The 22,639-nt window shown below is 35.9% G+C and overlaps 3 protein-coding genes across 4 annotated transcripts; 1 reads left to right on the forward strand and 2 right to left on the reverse strand.

The window, feature by feature from the left end:
• Positions 1-431: 431 nt before the first annotated feature.
• On the reverse strand, positions 432-12,885 carry ercc3 (excision repair cross-complementation group 3). Its single transcript, XM_043241961.1, has 15 exons — positions 12,721-12,885; positions 11,491-11,690; positions 11,173-11,409; positions 10,938-10,987; positions 10,058-10,193; positions 9,813-9,980; positions 9,477-9,681; positions 8,274-8,588; positions 7,000-7,184; positions 5,920-6,122; positions 4,632-4,728; positions 2,775-2,892; positions 2,457-2,575; positions 2,179-2,328; positions 432-908 (listed from the first exon to the last, which is right to left on the reverse strand). Exons 1-15 carry the CDS (start codon positions 12,746-12,748, stop codon positions 771-773), a joined length of 2,349 nt encoding a protein of 782 aa, XP_043097896.1. The 5' UTR covers positions 12,749-12,885; the 3' UTR covers positions 432-770.
• A 109-nt stretch (positions 12,886-12,994) lies between these two features.
• wdr12 (WD repeat domain 12) lies at positions 12,995-18,360 on the reverse strand. Its single transcript, XM_043241962.1, has 13 exons — positions 18,204-18,360; positions 17,905-17,999; positions 17,565-17,659; positions 16,864-16,970; positions 16,651-16,766; positions 16,397-16,551; positions 16,268-16,313; positions 15,596-15,678; positions 15,367-15,507; positions 14,676-14,781; positions 14,462-14,594; positions 14,310-14,382; positions 12,995-13,708 (listed from the first exon to the last, which is right to left on the reverse strand). The coding sequence occupies exons 1-13, from the start codon at positions 18,242-18,244 to the stop codon at positions 13,631-13,633; spliced, it is 1,269 nt and encodes a 422-aa protein (XP_043097897.1). The 5' UTR covers positions 18,245-18,360; the 3' UTR covers positions 12,995-13,630.
• On the forward strand, positions 17,954-21,408 carry tcf23 (transcription factor 23). 2 transcript variants are annotated; one of them, XM_043241964.1, is made up of 4 exons: positions 17,954-18,075; positions 19,356-19,918; positions 20,700-20,975; positions 21,149-21,408. In XM_043241964.1, the coding sequence occupies exons 2-4, from the start codon at positions 19,676-19,678 to the stop codon at positions 21,257-21,259; spliced, it is 630 nt and encodes a 209-aa protein (XP_043097899.1). In that variant the 5' UTR covers positions 17,954-18,075; positions 19,356-19,675; the 3' UTR covers positions 21,260-21,408. The 2 variants fall into 2 exon arrangements, with proteins under 2 accessions (XP_043097899.1, XP_043097898.1); XM_043241963.1 differs by lacking the exon at positions 17,954-18,075 and having other exon boundaries at positions 18,977-19,918.
• Positions 21,409-22,639: the final 1,231 nt, after the last annotated feature.

Consider the following 22,639-nt stretch of genomic DNA (forward strand, 5'->3'; position numbering starts at 1 on the left):
ATACAGGAAACTCGCACAGGTACGGGACATATTTAGGGGGAATATAAGTTGACGGAAGCTATTCAGTTTTGGGTGAATATTTCTAAAATATTTTTTTTGTTATCTAAAATTAGAGAGCAGCGGGCTCAGGTGATTCACAAACACTCTCTCTCCAATTACTGCATTTCATTGGCTCAGTTATTTGAAATTAAATAATTGCACACAAAAGCATCTTTATGCAGAAAAACCTTAAAACAAATGACTAGATACTGTTGAATTAAAAATGAACGCACGCCACTCTGTTATTCTTTACTCATTATACACATTAATGCTAGTTAACGCTTTACAAACTAGCAGTATCATCTTCATGAAGGCAAATAAATAGCTAAGATTGATGCATAATGTTCAGATAGTTTGAGAAACCTAATGCAATAACAGAAATGTACAGAATCTTGTTATATACCAAAGCAGTTTATTTGATAAAGTACATTTACCAGTACACTTCGTTTTGTCTTTTACAGACTGTACAAACTTCTTCCTTCTTTACAAATCAGTTTCTCACAACAAATTTAAAGAAATCATCTTAATAATTACAAATATCCAGTTTGTAATACTATACATATTAGATTTTTTCCCCCAGTCTTTCTGAAATGACACCAGTTTTGCTTCCTCCTCACAGTCTTTAAATGGCTCTGAGATGAGCAGCAGTGAAGTGCCTTGTATCACGAGGCTTGCCGTCCCAGGAAGTGTGTTGTCTTGGCCTGAATACATCAGTCGCGTCGTGAGCGTGTTCACTTGCGGAAGCGTTTAAACAGAGGATGGATGTTCTTGCCGACTAAAGACTTGCCGCTGCGGGACGTCTGGTATTCCATGTAGACGGTATCATCTGCACCAGACATGGAGCTCATAGTTCCAGCACGGCGAGAAAACTATAGAAACAGGTCAATAGTAAAAAAAAAATAAAGCCTTACTTACGTGCAAATACAGATTAACCCGTTCCATAGAATGACTGAATGTACGTCAAAGAAAAGATTATAAGCTGAGGCCGTATGGATAAAGAACTGCTCTCGGTTGACCTGAACATTTGATTTGGCTTCAACATTAGAAGTCTGGCTTTTTCTCTTTCATTGAGGAGAAAAGAAACTGTATTCTACAGATAATATGCAAAAGTGAATGGAGACTAAGGGCTAGAACAAGGGCAAACCATCTTTTAATATCACTGTCAGGATTTACTGCAGATGCGCAGTGAAGAATTAGTGCTGAAAATGTGTAGACAGTTATTTTTGCACCTGACCTTATTGAATATGCATTTGTAGTGTTTCCCTTCAGATGCAAAATGTACGGGAGAGAATTTAAATTTATCAAGCAATTCAATTTACTAACTACACCTTCGTTTTCAACATACTGTGGCTTCTTTATTTCTTTTATTTGCCTCTGTGCTAATTTGAGCTTCGATTGGTATACTGCGTTGGTCGAAATGTAAATGACACGTTGCTTCTGTGTTCTTTAATTTAACGTTTTTAGAAAATCACCATCAAAAGCTGACATAAAAGTAATCCATACGACTATTAGATGTCTGAAGTGTGGAATAGACTTAAAATTAAATTGCTAAACACAGCAATAGAACAACAATATGTGGCGAAACAAAATGTGAGAGCAATGCCATTGTTATTAATTGAAATAAGCTGAAGTCAAAGTGTTAAAATTACAAAATTAATTCAAGAAAAACAAAAGTAATATTAAAGAACAAAAACTACGAAAGCAAGTTGAATTACAAAAAAATACACCAAATTTAAAATGACAACTGATAAGTAAAAAAGGTGATTCAAAATATCAATAAACACTACAGAAGTGCATAAATAATACTAAAATAACACTGTAGCTGCAGAGAAGAGGACGTTTTCCGTGAACAGTAAATAACTGGTTAATTTAGCCTGTTCCTCACGTATTGCTTCAGAAAATATGCAATAAAGCATACACGCTATGTTTTGGCCAATCACCAATCACTTTCTTTGCATTGAAGAAAGCAGCACGATCATACTAACTATCTTTCCTAACGTTCCAAAGAAGAATGACAAAATCTTAAAATCCGAATACAGACCAGTGTTTTTTCAGTGGTGAACGATCAAGATCAAAACAGCAACTCACATCCAGCAAACAAATGAGGTTACAGACAGGAACAAGAACGAGTGGAGATACCTGTGGCTTTCCTCCCACGTCTCCCATCACAACTTCCTCTTCTGCGTCAAGATCTGATGCTGCCAGAACTTTCTGTAGGAGCTGCTGCTGTTCCTCACGAGAGGAAAACATCAGGTCTTCCTCCTCCATCCCAGCCAATTTTGTGATCACCTAAAAAGAGACGAAAAGATGCGACAGACTGAGACTTAACACACATGGTATCACCACCCAGTTTTGCTACCCTTTTCAATCAGTATAACAAAATTCATGTGTTTGCAGTCAAAGTACGGCCTTAAAACCTTGAAACTGTATCCCTGGTCCACCAGGAAGCGCTGTCTCTTGGTGGAATAAGCCATTTCCTGTGTGTCCTGAGAGACGAGTGAGTAAAAGTAAGCATTGTATTCCTCTGCAACCATACCTGCGCAAAAAAAAAATGATCATATGATCATTAAAGGTTCATCTGCAAACATTGCAATTCCTTCAAGTTCTAGATCATCTCAGAATGCATGTATTAAATTAATATACAGCATATAAGTATTTAGAACTTGGCTGTCTAAATGGTCAGTCCAGTTACCCCATGATGATGTTCAAAATGTTGACTTCCAATAGCTTGTTACCTTTCTTGGCTCGCAGCACTCGGCCCAGTCTCTGAGCTTCCTGACGACGAGAACCACCGTGAGAGGAGATCTGGATTAGCACGTTTGCCTCCGGCAGGTCAAATGAAGTATCTCCTACCTGACAGAAGAAAACAAGAGAGGACGGAATCAGAATGGAAGAAGACAGCCATACTATCACTGTAGTATCAAACCACAATCAAACCTGCTGTCTGTAAAAGTCAACCTGACCGAATCTTTAATGTGAAACCAGAAACATGGAAGAAATAGGAAGAAAACTGTGTCCAGAAGGCGCGTTACATTTCAATATCTAACACACTGTACAATATAGTTTAATGTAAATTCCTAATTTCCAATACTGAAGTTTACAACTAAACAACTAAATGTAGTTTTAAAGGGTTAGTTTACTCAAAAATGCAAATTCTGTCTGTTCCCAGGTCCAGAAAAGTCGCAAGAACAACAGTAAAATATAATGTGGCAGAAGATGGTAACTTTGGAAACTGCTGAAAAAATTCTTTGCACATAAAAAGTATTTTTAAAAGTATTTTTAAGTATTTTATGTCCTTGCTACGTTTCTGGACCTGGTAACATTGCATGGGAATGACATAACGAAAGGCAAAGACATCTAACGAAGATAAAAAAGAAAGATCTTTGGTTATCCAAAGGCTTTTTAGGACATCTTTAAAAGAAACTTCAAATGCAAGCAGAGTCTACATAACAAACCCCTTCCTGCTCTAATCTTATTTGAATTGCCTGACTTTTGCAGACAATCATATCAGCACACGTGCATCTCATTTCCCACGCAATCATTTCCAAACATTTGCATTAAGGTAGAATCTAAAGTTAATGAACAGCATTCCAGCACTCCTCAGATCAGTGTCTCAGTGTCTCTGATACAGTCACATGAACATTTAAAATCCTTTGCTGGATGTAAAATCTCCATTAAATAAAAAAAGTTTGCTTACACTTTATTTTAATAGTCCACTTTGAATATTTCACTAGCTAAAAGTAACTGTGCAACTACATGTCTAGTAACTCATAGAGTAGGGTGTTAGGAAAAGTTTAGGGTTAGTAGCGTAAGCTGACATATACGTGCAATGTTTAGTCAGTAATATGTTGTGTGTTGTGGATCAAAATGTTACAAGATACTAAGCATGAGATTTTTTCTGGACCTGGGAACAGACAGAATTTGACTTTTTGAGAAAACGAACCCTTTGAACTGCATTTTAGGGCTTAAACTTCAGTATTGGAAATTAGGAATTTACGTTAAACTATATTGTACAGTGTGTTAGATATTGAAATGTCTTGTAATATGCTAATGACTGCTAGTCGACATGTAGTTACAAAGTTCGTTAACGTCAGTAGAATGTCTAAAGTGGAATAATGAAAGAAAATGTTAACTAACAAAAGTAATGATTATTTATTGCTTGATTTACTTTACCATGAACACAAAGGTTACATTTTGACAACATTCAGAAATGGATTGTTTGTTTGCTAGAAATTTAACGATGTATTGTTGTTTAAGGTTTAAACAGAACAAGAGTATTTGAGTTGATGCGAAAAAAAAAGATTATGGTAAAAAAAAAAAAAAAAAAAAAGGCATATTAGCACTTCTAAAGCACCTGTAGAAGTATTTATCTTGAAATATGGTTGGAACGTCAAGGGAATTAAAGGCTCAAAACACCAACTTTTATGTAAAAGTAGTGTTGAGACTGAATTAAATGCTACTTAAAAATGAAAAGCATTATTTACTGACATAGATTGCAGACTTTGAAGACAACACAGCGGAAATAAAAAGTTTAAAACGAGAAATATTATTCTACATTTTCACAGGAAAGGGAGCAGAGGTAGGCTATTTACCTTGGAGATGAATATGGTATTGATTTTGGGATTGTGTTTAAAGTTCTGAAGGATCTGCATACGTTCTCCTTGAGATGTGGGTCCATAAATATATGGTCTGATGAGAGACAACAAAAGAGAGTGTGTACTTATTTACATATATATATATAATTTTGAGCATGTAGAAGAATTGGCCTTTGACCTTTCACACAAGTTTAAATTGGCAAAAGAATACGTAAAAACAATAATACGTCAAATCAAAGGATCAAATAAGAAAAATCCAAAGCATATTTCCGGAAGAATCTTATTGTGCACTTAGTCATTATTATATATAAAAAAGATAAAATAATATAAATAAAAATACAAAGAACCACTGGAAATGTGCAAACTTTACCTCACAAACCCTCAGAGTCCTATAATGCCCCCATACAGTATGAGATTTAGCCTTTCAAACAAACTTTGCACACTTTGCACACTTTACGAGGAAAAGCCCATTCATTTGCCAAGTTAAAGGTGATTAACAGCAAAGTAAAGCTGATTAGAGGTTGCGCCAGGGCCACAGAATTGCCTTCTAGAATTTGTCCGGGCACAAACACAGGTTTGGATAAGCATGCAAAAAAAAGATGTTTTTGTGGATCATTTGAGCTCATGCGGTGTGTTGAGCTCTTTTGTGTAAGCTGCTCTTTAGCAGCTTTTAGTAAGTTCATGACTTTGTTGATACTGCACGTTTCTGAACTCTTAACATGCTTTTGTATAGTGATTAAAGTGATTAAAAGAAAAAAAAAATGATTTTTTTTACTACAATGCCCAAAAAAATCTCATTCATTTTATGCATAAAGAAAAAGCATTTAGCAATATTGCTTAAACTTTTGAAGAAGGACACGGCATGACCTCCTAAAAGATTGTAAATTAAGCTTTTAGAAATGACGTTTAACCGCTAAATTCTGTATAAAAAACAAAAAAAAATGCACTGAGAAAGTTTGATCAATAAGAAAAGCTGCTTGTGTGAATAGCAGACATAAGTGGCGTATTTTCCGGTCAATCGTGCAATTTTACAGTAGTTTATGAAGTCTTATGTTTGAAAGCACAAGCAGTTCATTCACGCATGTGTCAAACGATCTTTTTCTATTTAATCTAAGTTTTAGAAATCGTGAAGCTCGTTCGTTTTGGTTCATAGTTTCTAACTCTCAGCTGAAAAATGTCTCACGCTTAAAAAACTAATTAAAGGGAAAAATGCTTAATGCTTAAATATGAGCAGCAACTGAAAAGTGGGCAACGGCTACAGCTTTACAACGTGTCAAGGGATTACTTGTTCAGTCGGATGGCGTATTCTTTCAGAGCGAAGACGTTGTCGGCAAAGACGATGATCTTGTCGTTTCTCCGCTCGTGGAAGCGGATCAGGAACTGACACGCGCGGAACTTATTGGGATTCATGGTGTAGAGCAGAATTCTCTTCTTCGTCTTAATAGCCACATATTCACGATAAAACTCAGGAGACATGGGACACCATACCTAGACACACAGAGAACTTCAAGCTTAAAGCACGCAAAACAACAATACACACCGCTCTTTACATTTTCACCCTCTAAGACGCTTCACCCCTCAAATAAGCTACATGGTTTAGTTCCTCAAAAGGTTTATCCAACATATGGTCATGGTCACTAGTCTATAAAGCTTTAATTCAATTAAAACTTCTTAAAAACATTTATGAAAGTTATTATATGCATGCAAATCGTATCTATATATTTTTAAAAATACAAAAAGGAAAGTTTCTAACTACTTATTTTGCTGTTGAGATCTATAAAAGGGAATTCTTCTTTTTTTTTTTTTTCTTTAGAATAACCGGATATTCTTTTTTTAGAAATATTGCAGCTGAATAATAAAAAGAAGACTAGGAAAATTGCACTGAATATAGAATTTCTACTTTTTCTGCAAAGTTGTTAGCCTTATATTAAATATATATTTGACTTGCTGACTTGTTCGCAACAGCTAAATGGTTTACCAGAAATGTGATATATGCTTTGCATTAGAGGATTTTTTAGCATTATGTTCTTTGTACAGTGAACAATGCATGAGTCAGCACATAAAAAAGGCTAAAAGGTCTACTCAGCTTTTGTTTAGTAAGATCAGAAAATTAGAGGCAATATTGAATAACTGTACTGTATGTTCTTTGTACATCATGCTCCAGAACCTACCAACACAATGTTTCACAATTTCATGCACCTCGGTGACCTGCCTGACAAGGTTCAGACATCAACCTAAGTTCAGATTATGTAAAACGCACAAGAAAAGATCTTTTGTTGTCTTTACTGTACTTTGGGAGAAATGTTAGATTTCTTTCCGGTTACATAATTGTTTCAGTAGGACAATTATTACTTCAAACCCTCACCTCAGCACACTGGACTTTAGCAATATAACCATTGTTCTGTAGTTCCATCCAATTCGCCTCGTAGAGCTTCGGCCCAATCAGGAAGTTAAGATCGACAATCTTATCATCCTCTCTCACCAACGTGGCAGTGAGACCCAGTTTACAGTGAGCCTGGACTATCGTCAGAACACGACGGAACATCTTTGCTGCAAGACAAACAAAGTCAGGAATCTGTATCGTTTTCATTTATGTTATGATATTTTTTTCGTGACCAGGGACCAGAAAATCAATCAGATTGGTCAATTTGTCGAAATTGAGATTTATGCATCATCAGAGCCGAATAGATAAGCTTTCCACTGATGTACAGCTTGTTAGGACAGGACAATATTTGGCTTAACTCTTTGAAAATCTGAAATCTGAGAGAGAAGGATGGGGAAAAAAAAATCTAAGTATTGAGAAAAAAATTATCTTTAAAGTTGACAAAATGAAGTCTTTAGCAAAGCAAATTACTAATCAAAAACTAAGTTTGGATACATTTACATTATTTTAATGGAACATGATCTTATCTTAATGATCTTACAATATCCTAATGATTTTTGACCCATAAAATGGATTGTTGACTGCTACAAATAAACCTATGCTACTTATGACTGGTTCTGTGCTGCAGGGTGACATTTTTTTTAATAATTTCTTTGTTCTCAGTGCTGTTCTGAAATGCTGAGCAACAACAAAATTCCAAAAATACTCAAACTCAAAAGATACTCCTCCTATATTAAATTTAATTTTGCTTCTCCACAAATTTCTAGAATTAATTCAGATTAAAAGAGTTTTAAAGAGAGGGAAAAACTTTTGAGCTTGATGTTAAGAACAACCTCATTGTTTCTGCTTCTGTTTACCATATTTGATTATCATTATGCATGTGTGTGTTTTCAAATTGCAATAAAAGATTTAAATAAATCCCTTCATCACATAACACTTTGATTTCATTCATATTTTTGAACTTTTTCAAGTTGAAAAACTCATTTTTGGGTGAAATATCCCTTCAAGATCGCAAAAAGAAAACGTACCATTGTTAAAATATTTCCTATTTAAAATTGATTTCTTTACAATATTTGCGTACTGAATTATAATTGGTCGTCGGTTTTGAAATTACAGAAATTTCGTAGTAGGTGGAGTTTGTCAAATGAGAAAAAAAAGAATCCAAGTGACCCCAAAAAAAACTGGACAGATAACATGATTTCTCGCTTGATATTAAGTTGCGATTATGTTGTGTGACGTTCACACGCTAAACCTACCTGGGATTGTGTGCACCTCATCTAGTATAATGAGCCCCCATTCCTGACTTTTCATCCACTCCATGACCCTCTCAGCCTCCCATGAGCGTTTGGTGGTGTGGCCCAACATAGAATAAGTACTAATGGCCACAGAGCAGCCGATGGGTTTGTCTTTTGCGTCAGAAGTGAAACGGCAGATCTGGGAGTCATCAATAGTGGACCACATCTTAAACTGAGCCTTCCACTGCTCCACTGACACAGATGAGTTTCCCAGCACCAGACAGCGCTTACGCACTGTGCAGGCAGCAGTGACGCCCACCAGTGATTTACCAGCACCTGTGACACAGAACAGAGGAATAACTAATGACCTCAACGTAGATTCATTTCGTTTTATCTCGATAATACCATTCAAAGCGCGTCCCAAATTACTCTGGTAATGTAGTTTTTAAAACGTTGATCGTGTACATCTATTTTTAGGCTTTGCTAACTAAAACAGCTGGTTTGTATGGTATTAAGGTGCAATTTCTGGTTGTTAAATTGTCTGGTTGTAGTTTTTAAAAGCTGTGTTAAAATAGATTGTACTGAAATTGCAAGAATGACCTGTGTCTTGAAAGCACAAGAAAAAATGGTTTTGAAATGAAAGACTAATCAACAACAAAGTGATTATGATATTTCAAGCAATTATTTATATATATATATATATATATATATATATATATATATATATATATATATATATATATATATATATAAAAAATAAACATTTACTTCAAAAATAAATATTTAAATAATATATTAATTATATAATAATGTATTTGCTTACATTAAAATCAGTTTAAGTTCTTATCATTGTTAAAATGTATAGATTTTTGTCCTCTAGGCCAGTAAAATGTTATTATTCACTTTACAGTTTTACAGTTAATAGGCCTCTTTTGAGTAAAATAAAGAGGTTGTGCATTTCTAAAAACAAAAGGCACTGAGGTTCTATGCATAATTTAGAACATGAATATTCCATTAATAACAATTAAAAATACATATCCAGTCAAATGGCTCATTTCATATTCTTCTCAAATCATATTACAACATCTTAGAACTACATATTCTTTGTCTTTGTCTGATTAGTTTGGGTGAGGATTCACAGCACTCTACAGCCCAGGACTAGGCATCAGCTGCTTCTGGGAAGAAATGATACAAACACTGTACATAAGAAGAGAGATAGTTTACCACAAGGCAGGACGATGACTCCAGATCGAGCTCTGCCATTCCCAAACATCTTCCTCAGACTCTTTTCCTGATATGGTCTCAGCACAGCGGTGGGCTTCAGGTCCATGTTGATGTCAGGGTTCACCGTGTCGTTACGGAAATCATATTCAGCCAGGAGAGGATATTCCAGCTGAATGCAACGTTTCTGAAGCTCCTCGATCATTTCCTAACAAGTCCAGCACAAACATGAAGAAAGAATTAGATGAATGTGCATGAAATCTTCACTAAATAACCATTCCAACAAAAAAATTAGCAACAATCAGGGTAAATTAACATCCAATTAGGTAATTTACACACCTGACGGATCTCAAATGATACAGTTTGGGTCTCTTCCTCCTCCTCCTCCTCTTTATCCATCTGCTCGTAGTAACTGAAGATGTCCTCCGGCACCTGACTTCCTGTGCGCTGACCGTCTGCAGGCTGGGAGGTGGACGGTCCACCGTTGTCCTGCTGAGACTTTGTGATCTGGACAGGACAATGGAACCAGATTAGATGTGTCTTGATGTTTTCACCCAATAAACATGTTTTGTGCTCACACTTACTGCAGATTTGCTAGAGATGGTCTCGGTGATGAGCTCAGTCTCCTCACCCTCAGCAGACCGAAGACGACAGTCCCGGATCACTGTGTCCTGTAAAAGCCTTTGAATGACATCTGGGAACGCACTCTCCACAAAGTACCTGTTCTCAACACACACACACACACACACACACACACACACACACACACACACACACACACAAACTCAACCATCTGCACTATCAATGCCATGTAGTCGTTGCACAGTGCATGTTTTATGACGCATGTAGTCAGTACAATTTTTAGTAACAGAATAATTTTATATAGCAAGGACGCAACTGATCTAGACATTTACTAAATACAAAATATATCTGAAATTAATGCCATTTTTAACTTCCCATTTATTAAACAATCCTAAACTAAAAATATTCAGCTGCAAAGTCTTCCACTAAGAGTTTTATAATCATCAAATTAGTATCTTAAAATTATTTCTGAAAGATCATATGACACTGAGAATTAAAAAATTTGCACTTTAAAACAGTATTAAAATAGATAACATTTACATTTAAATTGTAATTTTTCCATAGCACTGTTTCATTGTATATTTGATCAAATAAATGCAGTCTTTGTGAGCGCATGGCAATTTACAACCACAAACTTTTAAACAGTACTTACATTTATGTTTCAGAATCAAGTACATGCAATCTTAATATTCGAAGCCAACACTTGACACCAAACTTCCTGTTATAGAAATAATCTAATCTGAAATCAGATTTCAGAACTAACATATAAACATTCGACAGACCACGAGCAAAGCAATATACAACATGCTAATACATAACTAATTATTTAACCTTTCTTTAGTAAGAAGCAATGGAAGAGGAATCTAAGTAGAATGAACCGACCTGTTGTGTTTCAGGACCAGTTTGACTTTACCGTAGCTCACGGTGCACAACTGCAGGAGAACAGAGAGAGTAAAAGAGTGGCTTTGATATATACCTTTTTTTTTATTCTAACATTCATGCATTTAGCAGATGCTTTAATCCTAAGCGACAAAAGATAAACAAAGCAATTTATGAGAGTGCCAACAATAGCCATAATGTGCATCGGTTTAAGAGCGTGGAGTGGTTGTCAACACACCTTTATAAACTGTACTATGCCGTCTGGCACGGAGGTCTTGCTGAGTTTCTGCAGGTACTCTATGATGTCAGAGGTCTGCAGGCCGACGCTCACAGCAGCGTACAGAGAGTAAGCCGTCAGCTTGTACTCGTGCACATGGGTGGGTCTGCACACTGGCTCTGATATGGCCACCAGGAAGTCCTGAGCGTATTTATACACGGGAGAGAAAGCCTCTAGGAAGATGTGACCATCAGGAGCCTACAACAGTCAGACACATACATAATGGGATAGTCACCAGCTTCTGTAACTGCCTAATAAATCAAGGATCTTTAGTCTTACCACCCATAGGGGCCGGGAAGTGTGGTCGTTCTTGAGAAGCATCTGTAGCCTGTAGTCTTTGGCTCCATACTCATCCAGTTTAGTGCTGGATTCATCCACCTGCTTCCCTGCAGCTGCTGGAACAGCCTCCTGAGACTCGCCGCCCATCACCTCTTCGTCATCCTCCTCCTCATCATAATAACGCTTCTTGGACTTTTTATCTAAAGTGAAAAAACAACAACAACCACAAGTGTTTTTGGCAACAGTTTAACTTAATAGCATTTAGAAACAATATCTGGATCTACACTTTAACAGATTTTTACAAAGAGTGTCTATAATGTAAATAATATACTCAAGCATATTCTTAAGTGCGACTGTGAAAATAATGTCTTTTTTGACAATTACTTTTTATTAAATGCTGTTAATTGAACTTTATAATTTTTTGACCCACCCTTTTATTTCTATTAAATTTTATAATTACGATCATTGCCAATGAAATATAATTAAAATGTAATGCTGAAAGCGCTGACAAACCTATATAGTAAACTAAAATGTAATTTCCGTTATAACGTGTATGCAATACATTTTTATAACATTTTCAATAGCAAATTTGCAATTACAGTACAATTTAGTACATTTAAAATACATTTAAACGCAATATCAAAAAACTTTAAAAAGTTAAAATAGTAATCAAGTAAATCAACCAAATTCGCATGCTTTAGTACACTGCACTGAACACATGAAAATTTAAAGCATGACAAGAGATTATCAAAATATAATAAGCTTTTAATTGACATTGTCGTAAAATGTACTTTTACAAACATTCATGAAGGTGTAGTTTTTTAAGCACCTTCAAGTGCCATTTTATTTAATTAGAACTACATTATCCGCAAGTATGCTCTTAATTTAAAATACACACCTTTTTAATATATATATATATATATATATATATATATATATATATATATATATATATATATATATATATATATATACTAAGGAAGTACAAGTGCAACACAGATGATAGCATTTTATTTTCACAAGGGAATCTAAGCACTCCTTATTGAGGAGCCTGCTTGTATAACATAGTTCATATGATATCACTTCTGAACACAATTAAGCTCATAGTTATCTTCAAATCTTATGTTTTCTGCTGCATTCGTTAAACATACACAACAGCAGAGCTTGCACGGTCCGTCAAACTTCGTTGCTTAAATTGTGTTTATTTCTAAAACGCGGCATCCATCTTACCTCTATCACTCTTATCTTTCTTCCCCATGGTGTCAGCCCTATAAAACCCTCTCCTGTTGTGAATACAGTGGTGGTTTAACACATTTTTAATACAAAAATACAGGAGGATTGTTTAGGACGTCACTGCCGTAGCGACCATATCTAGCAGGCTCTTCCTCGACGGATAAAACGTTTGGAAACATAAACCAACCCAGAACTCTAGCGCCACCTGCCGGATGAACGTTCACCGACCGCTAGTAAAAAAACAAATACTCGGAACTAAACACATTCGCCATTTTAACTGTAATTTAGAATTTATTACACTTCAATACAATCCAAAGATCAACAATATCTGGAATAGTATATTTAGTGACAGGAACACTGAAAATATATTCATTTCAAATTCAAAGTTATTAAAACTACAGAACACTTCACAATTTACCACACGAGTAACCAGCAATTTAACAAACTTAGATTTGTTATGAAAAGGCAGCGGAGTAAACCTGACACGTGACGACGTATTGAGCATTAAACACTAAATACCACTGTGAACAAAAACACAAGACTGTTCCTTTCTTATAAAACATGAGCAGAACTTATTGATTTGTGTGTAAATCATTGGCGAGGCCTTCGTGTAAATTGTCACATTGAACGAGGCCTGATTCAGTGAACAGAAGCTTATCGAATTAGAACAAATTATTCTTAAAACCATTCATGCAAAGCGCCCACTGAACTTAATGTGACAATGTACGAATGGTTTCACGCATGATTTGCACAGAAATGCGTTTGTTTCTTGTAAGGCTGTGAGGTTTTGTTGTATGCTTGTAGCTGGTTTCCAATGTCATATTTTGTTGGTTATACAGCAGAAGATGTTGTTGTTTATGTTCCCATGGCGATCCTGAAGTAAAACGACAACTAACACCGGAGTGTTTTACGCTCCTGCATCCGAGACATATGCCGAGTATCTGTATGTGTAGAGTTTGTTATCTGCTCCTCCACTCAAAATCAGCTAGAACCAAAAAAAATACACATCAAGTTTACAGTTAAAAACCCCATGAAATAACTTAACATACATTGTTGATGCATTTTCGATTGAAGCAGGAAGTAGATAAAAGACATATCCTAAAAAAACCCTAGACTAAAAGTTCTCATTAGAGCCATTTCTAGTACGAGTTAATGTTTTAAACAATTCTTTTTCATGAAAAAAAACACCTTTGGCCCTGATATCCACGCTGATAAGTACATAATAAAAAACTAAAAAATGTGTCATATATAAAATACGTTGCACATCTTTCTATTCATTGTTTGCAACAATTTTTGTTAATGTAATAATTACGGTAATGTAAATAAACGTAAACTTTTTTCGGCTTTCATTCAAATACAATTTAAAAAGTTAACTCACATGGGCTAACTACATTCTAGCAGCATGTTAAATCATACTAGAAACATACGCTAGTAGTGTAACATCAAAGTTTGCCCACATTTTACTATCTAATTTAAAGTATGTTTATCACACAGAATATTTATCTCGGTGTGATCAACCGATTTGATTTCTTGGGCCTTCTAACAGTGTTAGTAAAACAGAGGAGTATTTGGATGGATTGTCGTACCCCATTCTCTGTCCAGTCAACACACATTACTTTGTCTTCGTGGGCAGCTAGATCATAGAGTGGTGCTTTACAGCTGTCAAGAAGAAAGCAGGACTGTTAGGGACAGATATATGGGAACAGATTGGTTTTGGCTTGGTTTGTAAGTCACGCACCTCCTTATGTCCCAGAGTTTGACCACATTATCTAGAGATCCTGAAACAAGCTGATGCTCGTGAGATGGAGCCCACCTGACCGCCGTCACCCAACCGTTATGGGACGTTAGAGACAGGAGAACTAGAGAGCCGTCTGGAAAAAATGAAAAATATGAGCAATGAAAATAACTTTCAGTATGAAAGGACATCATTATACGGGATAGGCGACAGTCACCTTTAGATCTTGGGTCCCATAGACGCACATGTCTGTCTGTGCTGCCCGAGGCCAGACGGCGACACAGAGGAGAGTATGAGATACAGTTGAAAACCTTACTGCCTGTCTGCAATGCAAGAACATCAGTCTGTAAATCCAGCAGTCCTTAAAAGGTACAGTTTGTATGTTTTTCTTTTTTTTTAAAAATACATTCTCCTGACCCAACTTAATATGCAGGAGTAGGAGAATATTTTAGAAACAAGTCGAAGATGGTCATTATTTTATGCTTGGTGACACACTTCATTTATCCAGAACACTCCTTAACTCATCTCAATAATTAGCATAGTTCTTTTAAAAATAATAATAATAATAATAATAATAATAATAATAATAATAATAATAATAATAACTATTAATATTATTCTAACTACTATTTATAAACAATTAAAAAAATACTAAATATGGAAAAAAAGTATACATTTACAATAATACATTTTTGTTTTTAATTATGATCTTTTGTAAGTAGTTTATATAATACATGTAACTTTATAAATGTTTTTATAAACTATTTAGGATGAACAACAATGAAAATTCAGAATGTGAGAAAATGTAATAATTTTTATTAGAGGAAAAAATTAAATCGCTTTCAAACAAAACAAATGGATTTAATGGATCTATTAATATATTTCTATGATGAACTGTCGCCACTCACTATTGTACCCTTCGGTCCACCAGTCTCTGCATCCCATAGACGGATGGTGTGATCCCATGATGCACTGCACAACTCCTCAGCGTCCGTCCAGAGCACAGAGGACACTGCCTCATTATGACCAGAGAAAGTCATGAGGGGAGTCTAAAGAGGAATAACAAGAATTTATAAATGTGCAAAGCATTAATTAATAACATGAGCTATTGAGTGAAGAACATGCATGGATACTAACCCGCGTGAGCCCCATCTGCTCCGTTTTCTGTTTTTTACGCGGTCTGTTGGGTTCCTCCATCTCATCCTCTTCCTCTGTTGGCACTGAGGACAACAATAATACAGTTGAGGTCAACAGTTTAAATCCCCTTTCAGAATCTGCTCTTTTACAAGTCTCCTGGGAAACATGTAACTATCTTCTGCAGCCTAATAAGGGCTTAAAGGGCCTAATAAGGGCATATCATAACAAATATGATACTAAGGCAAAAAAAAATATGTACACATCTCTATTCTGTTCAAACGTTTTCACCGCTGACTCCTAATGCATGGTTTTTTCCTTCTAGAGCACCAATAAGAGTTTGAATCTTGAAACAAAAATGCTCAACAAATTACATCATTTTTATAAATTCAACTATTATTTTCTCTTGTGGACTATATGCAAACATGTTTTATGTCAAACATCATATTCAGGTCAGTACTAAATTAACCATAACATGCATTTTAATACTTAACTCATAATTAACGTTTCGCAGATTCTGAAAGGGGGATGTAAACTTTTGACCTCACCTGTACAAGTCAACTTTTTTTTAAAAGAAGTACTTGACATTTCGTAGTTTTCTTTTTTTGAAGTTGGATGTTTATCTTGTCTTTCTGAATTAAACATCTCACTGAACACGTTCTAAAGAAAACATACCTGCTGACCATATCTTAAGCATTTTGTCCCATGAGCCACTGCAAAACTAAAGAGAAAACAGCGCATGAGAGACGCATACAGTGTGTCTAGAGAACTAAACGTATGGTGTTTAGTAGCAAACACACAAACCTTCGTCCTAGTGGGGTCGACGGAAACTGTGTCTACACTTCCTGCGTGTCCACGGCAACAGTGTCGGGCCTTCACTTTGTTCCGTTCAGAATTCCACTCCCATAACATGATCGTTTGATCCAGAGATGCGGTCAAGAGCAGAGAGCTCAGACCGTCTAAAAGCCACGGAAACATCCAACAGAAGAAGAACTGACAAATTCAGAAACCTAGTGCATCGTTAGCTCTCATTCATCTCGTACTGAACAGATTCTAACCTCTCTTCACCCAGGCTACATCCTTCACAACATCAGTGTGTCCAGCCACGGTCATCACCGCCTTCCCTTCCATAGACCAAATCCGTGCAGTCTTATCGTAAGAGCCTGTAAGGATCCTGGGAGTTGGGAAGAGGAAAGAATTTTACATATCAGTCACAAACCTGTCCAAGCGGAGCGATTCCTACTTTTAGTTTGGTCTTGCAGGAAACGCACCATTCAGAATCTGCTTCCACTGAGCTGATCCAGTCATCGTGCATGATGCACTCCTCTGGCTGTGGGGCCGTGAACTTCTCAACATATTCGATTTCCACCACTTCTTCCTGTAAACACACACATACAACACACATGAGCATTTAACCAATCTACAAATACATTTTATTCAAATTTTATTCATCACTGTTTCACTTTCATAAAAAAAGAAAACACAGACTGAGAAGAGTTAAAAAATTACACCAATTCATACGGATTAAGTCCTTTTTTTTTTTTTTTTTTTCTGAATCTACAATAACTGTTTTTTTGCATGTCATTTATTCCTGTGATGACAAAAGTAAATTTTAGCAGTGATTTACTTCAATTTCAAATTATCATTATCACAAATATTTATTTTACTAATAACAATGTTGAAATCGGCTGTCCTATTTTTTTTCCAGGATTTGCAATAAAGAGACAGTTTATAAAACATTTATCTGAAAACAGAAATCGTTTAACTTTAAATATTAATTTGAGTTCCGAAGATAAACACACATCTCACAGGTTTGAAGAACGCGTGAGTAAATGATGATTGACTATTCCTTTCATTTCGATCTTAAATAGTCTGTCGGAAACCGTGTGTTACTGTCAAGCAATCTGATGTGTTACAATTGTCGTGTGCATGACGAGTCAATGAAAACACTACATTAAAAGCATTGGCATACCGTTGAGATGTTCTCTGTCTCCATGTGATTGGCCAGTGAAGAGCGGAGAAACTGACCCTTAACCAGGAAATCAAACTCAACATGTTTGTGTCCATCTGTAAAAAGAAACATGAGTCAAGTTCATTTAATTAAACGACAAATAGAAGAAAAATAGAATCAATTAAGCACTGCTGTATTACAGAAACAACCAACACATTGATTAATTTCCTTGAGGATCGGAGAAAGTCGAGAAAGATGGGACGTTCCTAATCTTATTATTAGACTGTATCTACACAATGTTTTGAAAATGGCATGAAGTGAAAACACGTGCCCAAAAAGAAAGACTGTTAAACAAGCTGACCGTTCCTAGCTTCCAGCAGTTTGTTGATTACCCCGCTGAGGTCCGCCACCTCCGAGGCAGCAGGGATGGAGAACGGGACATCATCTATCAGATACCTAGAGAAGAGCATGAGCACAACATCTTACATCCCGTACAAACACAGCCTACATCTACCTATCTTCAACAATAAAGGTAAATACCCGCATAATTCTGAGCACAGCTTAAAAAGAAACTATTTTCGCTATACACACACACATATCTTGTATCTCGCTAAGCTAAACGTTTCAGCTGTTTGTATTATGCACACCCAGTGTACTCACTTTTTGTTTTCGGTGAAGAACCGCGCCTGTACCTGCGACATTTTATCTTATTAGACTGTAACTATTCAGAAAACACATCTGATTACTGGCGAACTTCACTCTACGGAGCCACTTTGCCACCATGTGGTTCCCAATGCGTGCGCATGAAGACACGGCAGTCGATCACAGAGTAATCGATAGACGACAAATGGCTTGCAACTGGTGATGTCTGAGTTGAGTTGGCTATCAGTGAAAGAATGGTTGTTGCGATGAAGAATGGAAACGTTTTACTGCTCCAGATGTTTTCCTAGTTAGAAAAGTGATCACATAGTGAGACATAGTGGCCTACTTATATTTTCACTACATTGAAACTGCATTGTGCGTAAAGGAGGTGGAACATATTATAAGGGTCTTTAAGATATTTTCAAAAATTAAGTACAATCCTGTACCAAAACAGCTATGTTGTTGTTCCTGTTTCATTGCATTCTCATAGTACTCATATAATAGTATATGTAATTAATATACGCACTTGTTTCTATATTCTGTTTTATGGGGACATTCTTCAGACATGTCTTATAATATGTCATATATATAAATATAAATATAAATATATATAGGTAGAAAACATAGTTTACAGTATAAAGACATGTCTGTGGATATATATATATATATGTGCCAAGCTAAAAATGACAAAATAATTTGCTTACAAAATTTCGTTCATTTACAATTTGGTCACTTCTTAATTCATTTAGTTCCATAACTCCTTTTCAGTCAGTTTGAAGTAAGCCATTTTTTCAGTGAAGTGTTAACTGACTTCTCAGAGTGAAGCAGCTCTCAGTACCAGCAGGTGAAAACTTTCTCCATGTTTCACTGTGGAGGTAGAGATGCATTCATTACTGTATTTCTCACCAGACGCTCTGGTGCATCACGATACAGCTCATGTTTTATTGTGATTCATCACTCCACGCAATTCTGCTGAACCGCTTTGTGATTCAAACTTTCCATATTCTGTCAAAAAAAAAGTATGACTATTTAAGAGTGCATTTGCATAACTTTCTTACCAGTTAATTGTTTTTAAGGCCATTGTTTAGCCATTTCTTTTATGCATCACAGTTCGCAATGAACAGCAATATTTCATGTTTTCACACATCAACATCACATCTCTTTATCCAGTTATCCTTGACAAACATGTCCCAAGCAGTCCGATCAACACCCATCAAGCTGACAGCCGACAAAGCAACTTTGCATTGTTTAGGTCACGTCGTCCCAGCAGACTGAGGGGTCAAGGCCTTGCGTCTGCTGTGGGTCTGCAGCTGCGAGAGGCTTCCCTGCTTTTCCCAAGACCCTCCGCTGCTGCCGACCTGCCTGGGGACACCATGCAACTCTCCTGAGTCTGCTCCCTTGGCAGTGAGCACCCGTGGGAGGCAGGGTGAGAGATAACGTACCGCTTGAAGATCCCCACATTACCTCACCAGATAAGGCAAGGGGAGGGGATGGACACTGGGCCTTTGGGTGGAGGAGAGGGCCGAACCCCTTCAAGCATTTCGAGGGAAACGCTCAAATGCAGTTATTTACACACTGGTTCAGCGGTCTCGCCGGTGGTTCTCATGGCAGAGCGAGCGCTGGAAGACGCTGTGGCACAGGAGAAGAGGGAGATGGGAGGAAAGGGCGCGCGGACGCAGAGATGGACACAACCATGCGTGAGACAGACAACGCAGCGAGAGCCAAAGAAGTGGGTGAGTGAAGGGAAAAGTGGTTTGCACTCAAAACGATTTCAAACGTTCGGATCACGAGATGTGCATCGAAAGTGAATATTATGGCTTTTCACACATTGTGATTGTATGCTTTTAAATTTAGTCCCGTATTAGTTTTTTATTTCAGTGGATAACTATTATTGTAAATAATTACTAACAAATAATTAACACAAATGTTAAATAATATTAATAAATGTAAGTGCGACGTGCAAATCACTCTACAGCTATTAAAATGTTTTGTAGCTTTATGCTAGAAGCTTTTTCGTTAGTGGTCTCTTTTAAACAAGATTTTCAAACGTCTTTATATTAGGTATATTTAAATATCATTTATTAACATTAAATGTATCATTTTATACACTACAAATTGCGTGGAAACTAATTTTCATTCAGAAATGGCTAGCAAATTTCACAAATAAATGGCAAACGCATTGAATTAAACAAGGAATTTTAAAGTAGAAAAACTGAAGTAGTATTTTCTTGTACAATATGCTCCGTTAATCCTTATTTTATTCATAACTTTGGGGGAGTTTTTTAAAGCGTGCAATGGGTAACACTTTATTTTACATTACATGTATAACAATTAATTATGCATAATTACATGCAATACATTGCTTCATACCACCACTATTTTTATGGGTAACTACTACACTCTAGTACTGTAATTGTTAATTTTTTTGATACAGCCAGAGATACATAACTAGCAGTTTATTGATGCACAAAACATGTTAAGAAGTTTTCCCTCATTCCTTTTTTTGGGTGTTAGGTGAGGTCTGGCCCGATTACGTCCAGGGCATGCAAGACTCAAAACTCTCCTGAGAATGCAGCAAGAGAGAGGAGCCGTGTTCGAAACCTTAGACAAGCCTTCCACAGCCTGCAGGCTGCTTTACCCTCCGTCCCCCCAGACACTAAACTCTCCAAACTGGACGTCCTGGTCCTGGCCACTAACTACATCGCCCACCTGACAGAAACCCTGGACCAGGGTGGGATGTTGGGGGACCACACCATCCTGCAGAGAGCCGAGTACCTGCATCCTGTGAAGGTGAACCATGATTAATATTAAAGCCAATATGTAAAAGAACACAGTCAGAAAGAAAATGTTATGGATATATTGTGCTATAGATATTTTTTCGAAACATTATTTTAGGTTTTCAGTATCTTGCGTATTTAAATGGTGAAAAATGAAGCGATGGACTTTTTTTTCTTCTTTAACAGAAATGGCCCATGCGTTCTCTTCTGTACTGTGGGAACATAGGAGAGCGGATGACAGGAGCACAGATCAATCAGGAAGCATCGTGCCCAGGTGAAAGCAGACTAAAGGACTGACAAGATTTTGAGATACTTACCAATTGTTAGAAAACACTGATGCATACTTTTTTATGAATATGATCTATTTTTTTAGTTACCTTGACCACACAAATACTGAATATTTCCACATAATTTTATTTTATTTTGATTAAACACCGGTGTATAGTTGTGAGAGAAAATATGTTGGTAATATAAAAATATATCAAGCATCTACAAAAAAAAAAAAAAAAAAAAAAAAATATATATATATATATATATATATATATATATATATATATATATATATATATATATATATATATATATATATATTTTTTTTCAAAAAGCATGGTTTTTATTATATTTTATCATGTTTTTATTGTGTTTTATTGTGTTAGTTAGCTGTATGTTTTTGTTATTTTTTAACCTTATTAAAATATACCAACTGCAGTTTGATTGAGATTAATTGGAATGCACAATGAAAAAAACATAACTTTTTAAAATTGTTATCTGTTTTTGAAAATAAAGTCTTCACACACAAACACACCGTGTTCATTTGCATTTTAAAAACTCTTTAATGAAGTAAAATGTTTTTTTCACAATTTGTTTGCTAGTATTATTATTATTATTAAAAATGCTTAATAAAAAGATAATTTTAATATAGGTACAAGAATATACATGTTGTAAAACTAAATTAATAAATAATTTAGGTCATGGTATATTTTGGATTTTGACCCACACACAAGCTTTCTAGTTATAGTTGTAGAAATTAGAATTTAGAACTTTTAATCTAAAATATTCCTCCAGGTTCTTTTAGAGCATAACTAAATGAACAGGTCACTTTATCTCTGCTGACTGTCTGTATCTTGAGTGTTTGGGTTTAATATGCATGTTTTGCACTTGATAGTAATAAAATGAATGTCTTGATTAGTGGGAAGGGAGGATTGTTATAGGGAACACTTGGCAACCACACATGAGTGGAGAACCCCCATGTCCTCTCAATCACGAGCAGCTTAGCAGAGCCACACAAAAAAAAACAGTTTCTTTCTCATTTATTTAACTGCTCAAATCCCAAATCATAAAACTAATACAAAAATAATTTCCCTTGAAACACAAAACCTTTTACTAGGCTACTGCCATATTAGCATTAAACATGCATTCAACTAGCTCCACGTGAGAAAAACATCACGGTTTAGTACAAGAATAAAATATGATTCTTTGATGAAAATGTGTTTTGAGAGACTTCTTTGCTGTAGAAGATAGCAGAAAAAAAAATTCCAGAGGGACATCACCACTTTTATTAGTCATGTTGAATTTATTTTGTTATAAAATAAACACAATTACGCGTAGAGTAATATTGCTAAACGTCAAAGGTCATCTATTCAAACATTTTTACAAATCCAAAGCCTTTCTTAACAA

This window comes from Puntigrus tetrazona, chromosome 6 (genome assembly GCF_018831695.1).
Source record: "Puntigrus tetrazona isolate hp1 chromosome 6, ASM1883169v1, whole genome shotgun sequence".
In the NCBI taxonomy this organism is placed as follows: domain Eukaryota; kingdom Metazoa; phylum Chordata; class Actinopteri; order Cypriniformes; family Cyprinidae; genus Puntigrus; species Puntigrus tetrazona.

Bases quoted from the DNA above. Each gene is read 5' to 3' on its own strand.
- ercc3 (XM_043241961.1), bottom strand. From the start codon at position 12,748: ATGGGGAAGAAAGATAAGAGTGATAGAG. The intron at 6,123-6,999 runs GTGAGGGTTTGA...CTGTGTGTCTAG, and splicing joins CTAAAGTCCAGTGTGCTGAG to GTATGGTGTCCCATGTCTCC. The intron at 2,329-2,456 runs GTTTTAAGGCCG...GTCTCTTTTTAG, and splicing joins ACCAGGGATACAGTTTCAAG to GTGATCACAAAATTGGCTGG.
- wdr12 (XM_043241962.1), bottom strand. From the start codon at position 18,244: ATGTCGCAGGTACAGGCGCGGTTCTTCACCGAAAACAAAAA. The intron at 15,508-15,595 runs GTTAGTATCCAT...ATTCCTCTTTAG, and splicing joins AGCAGATGGGGCTCACGCGG to ACTCCCCTCATGACTTTCTC. The intron at 14,782-15,366 runs GTGAGTGGCGAC...CTTGCATTGCAG, and splicing joins GTGGACCGAAGGGTACAATA to ACAGGCAGTAAGGTTTTCAA.
- tcf23 (XM_043241964.1), top strand. From the start codon at position 19,676: ATGGACACTGGGCCTTTGGGTGGAGGAGAGGGCCGAACCCCTTCAAGC. The intron at 19,919-20,699 runs GTGAGTGAAGGG...TTTGGGTGTTAG, and splicing joins AGCGAGAGCCAAAGAAGTGG to GTGAGGTCTGGCCCGATTAC. The intron at 20,976-21,148 runs GTGAACCATGAT...CTTCTTTAACAG, and splicing joins AGTACCTGCATCCTGTGAAG to AAATGGCCCATGCGTTCTCT.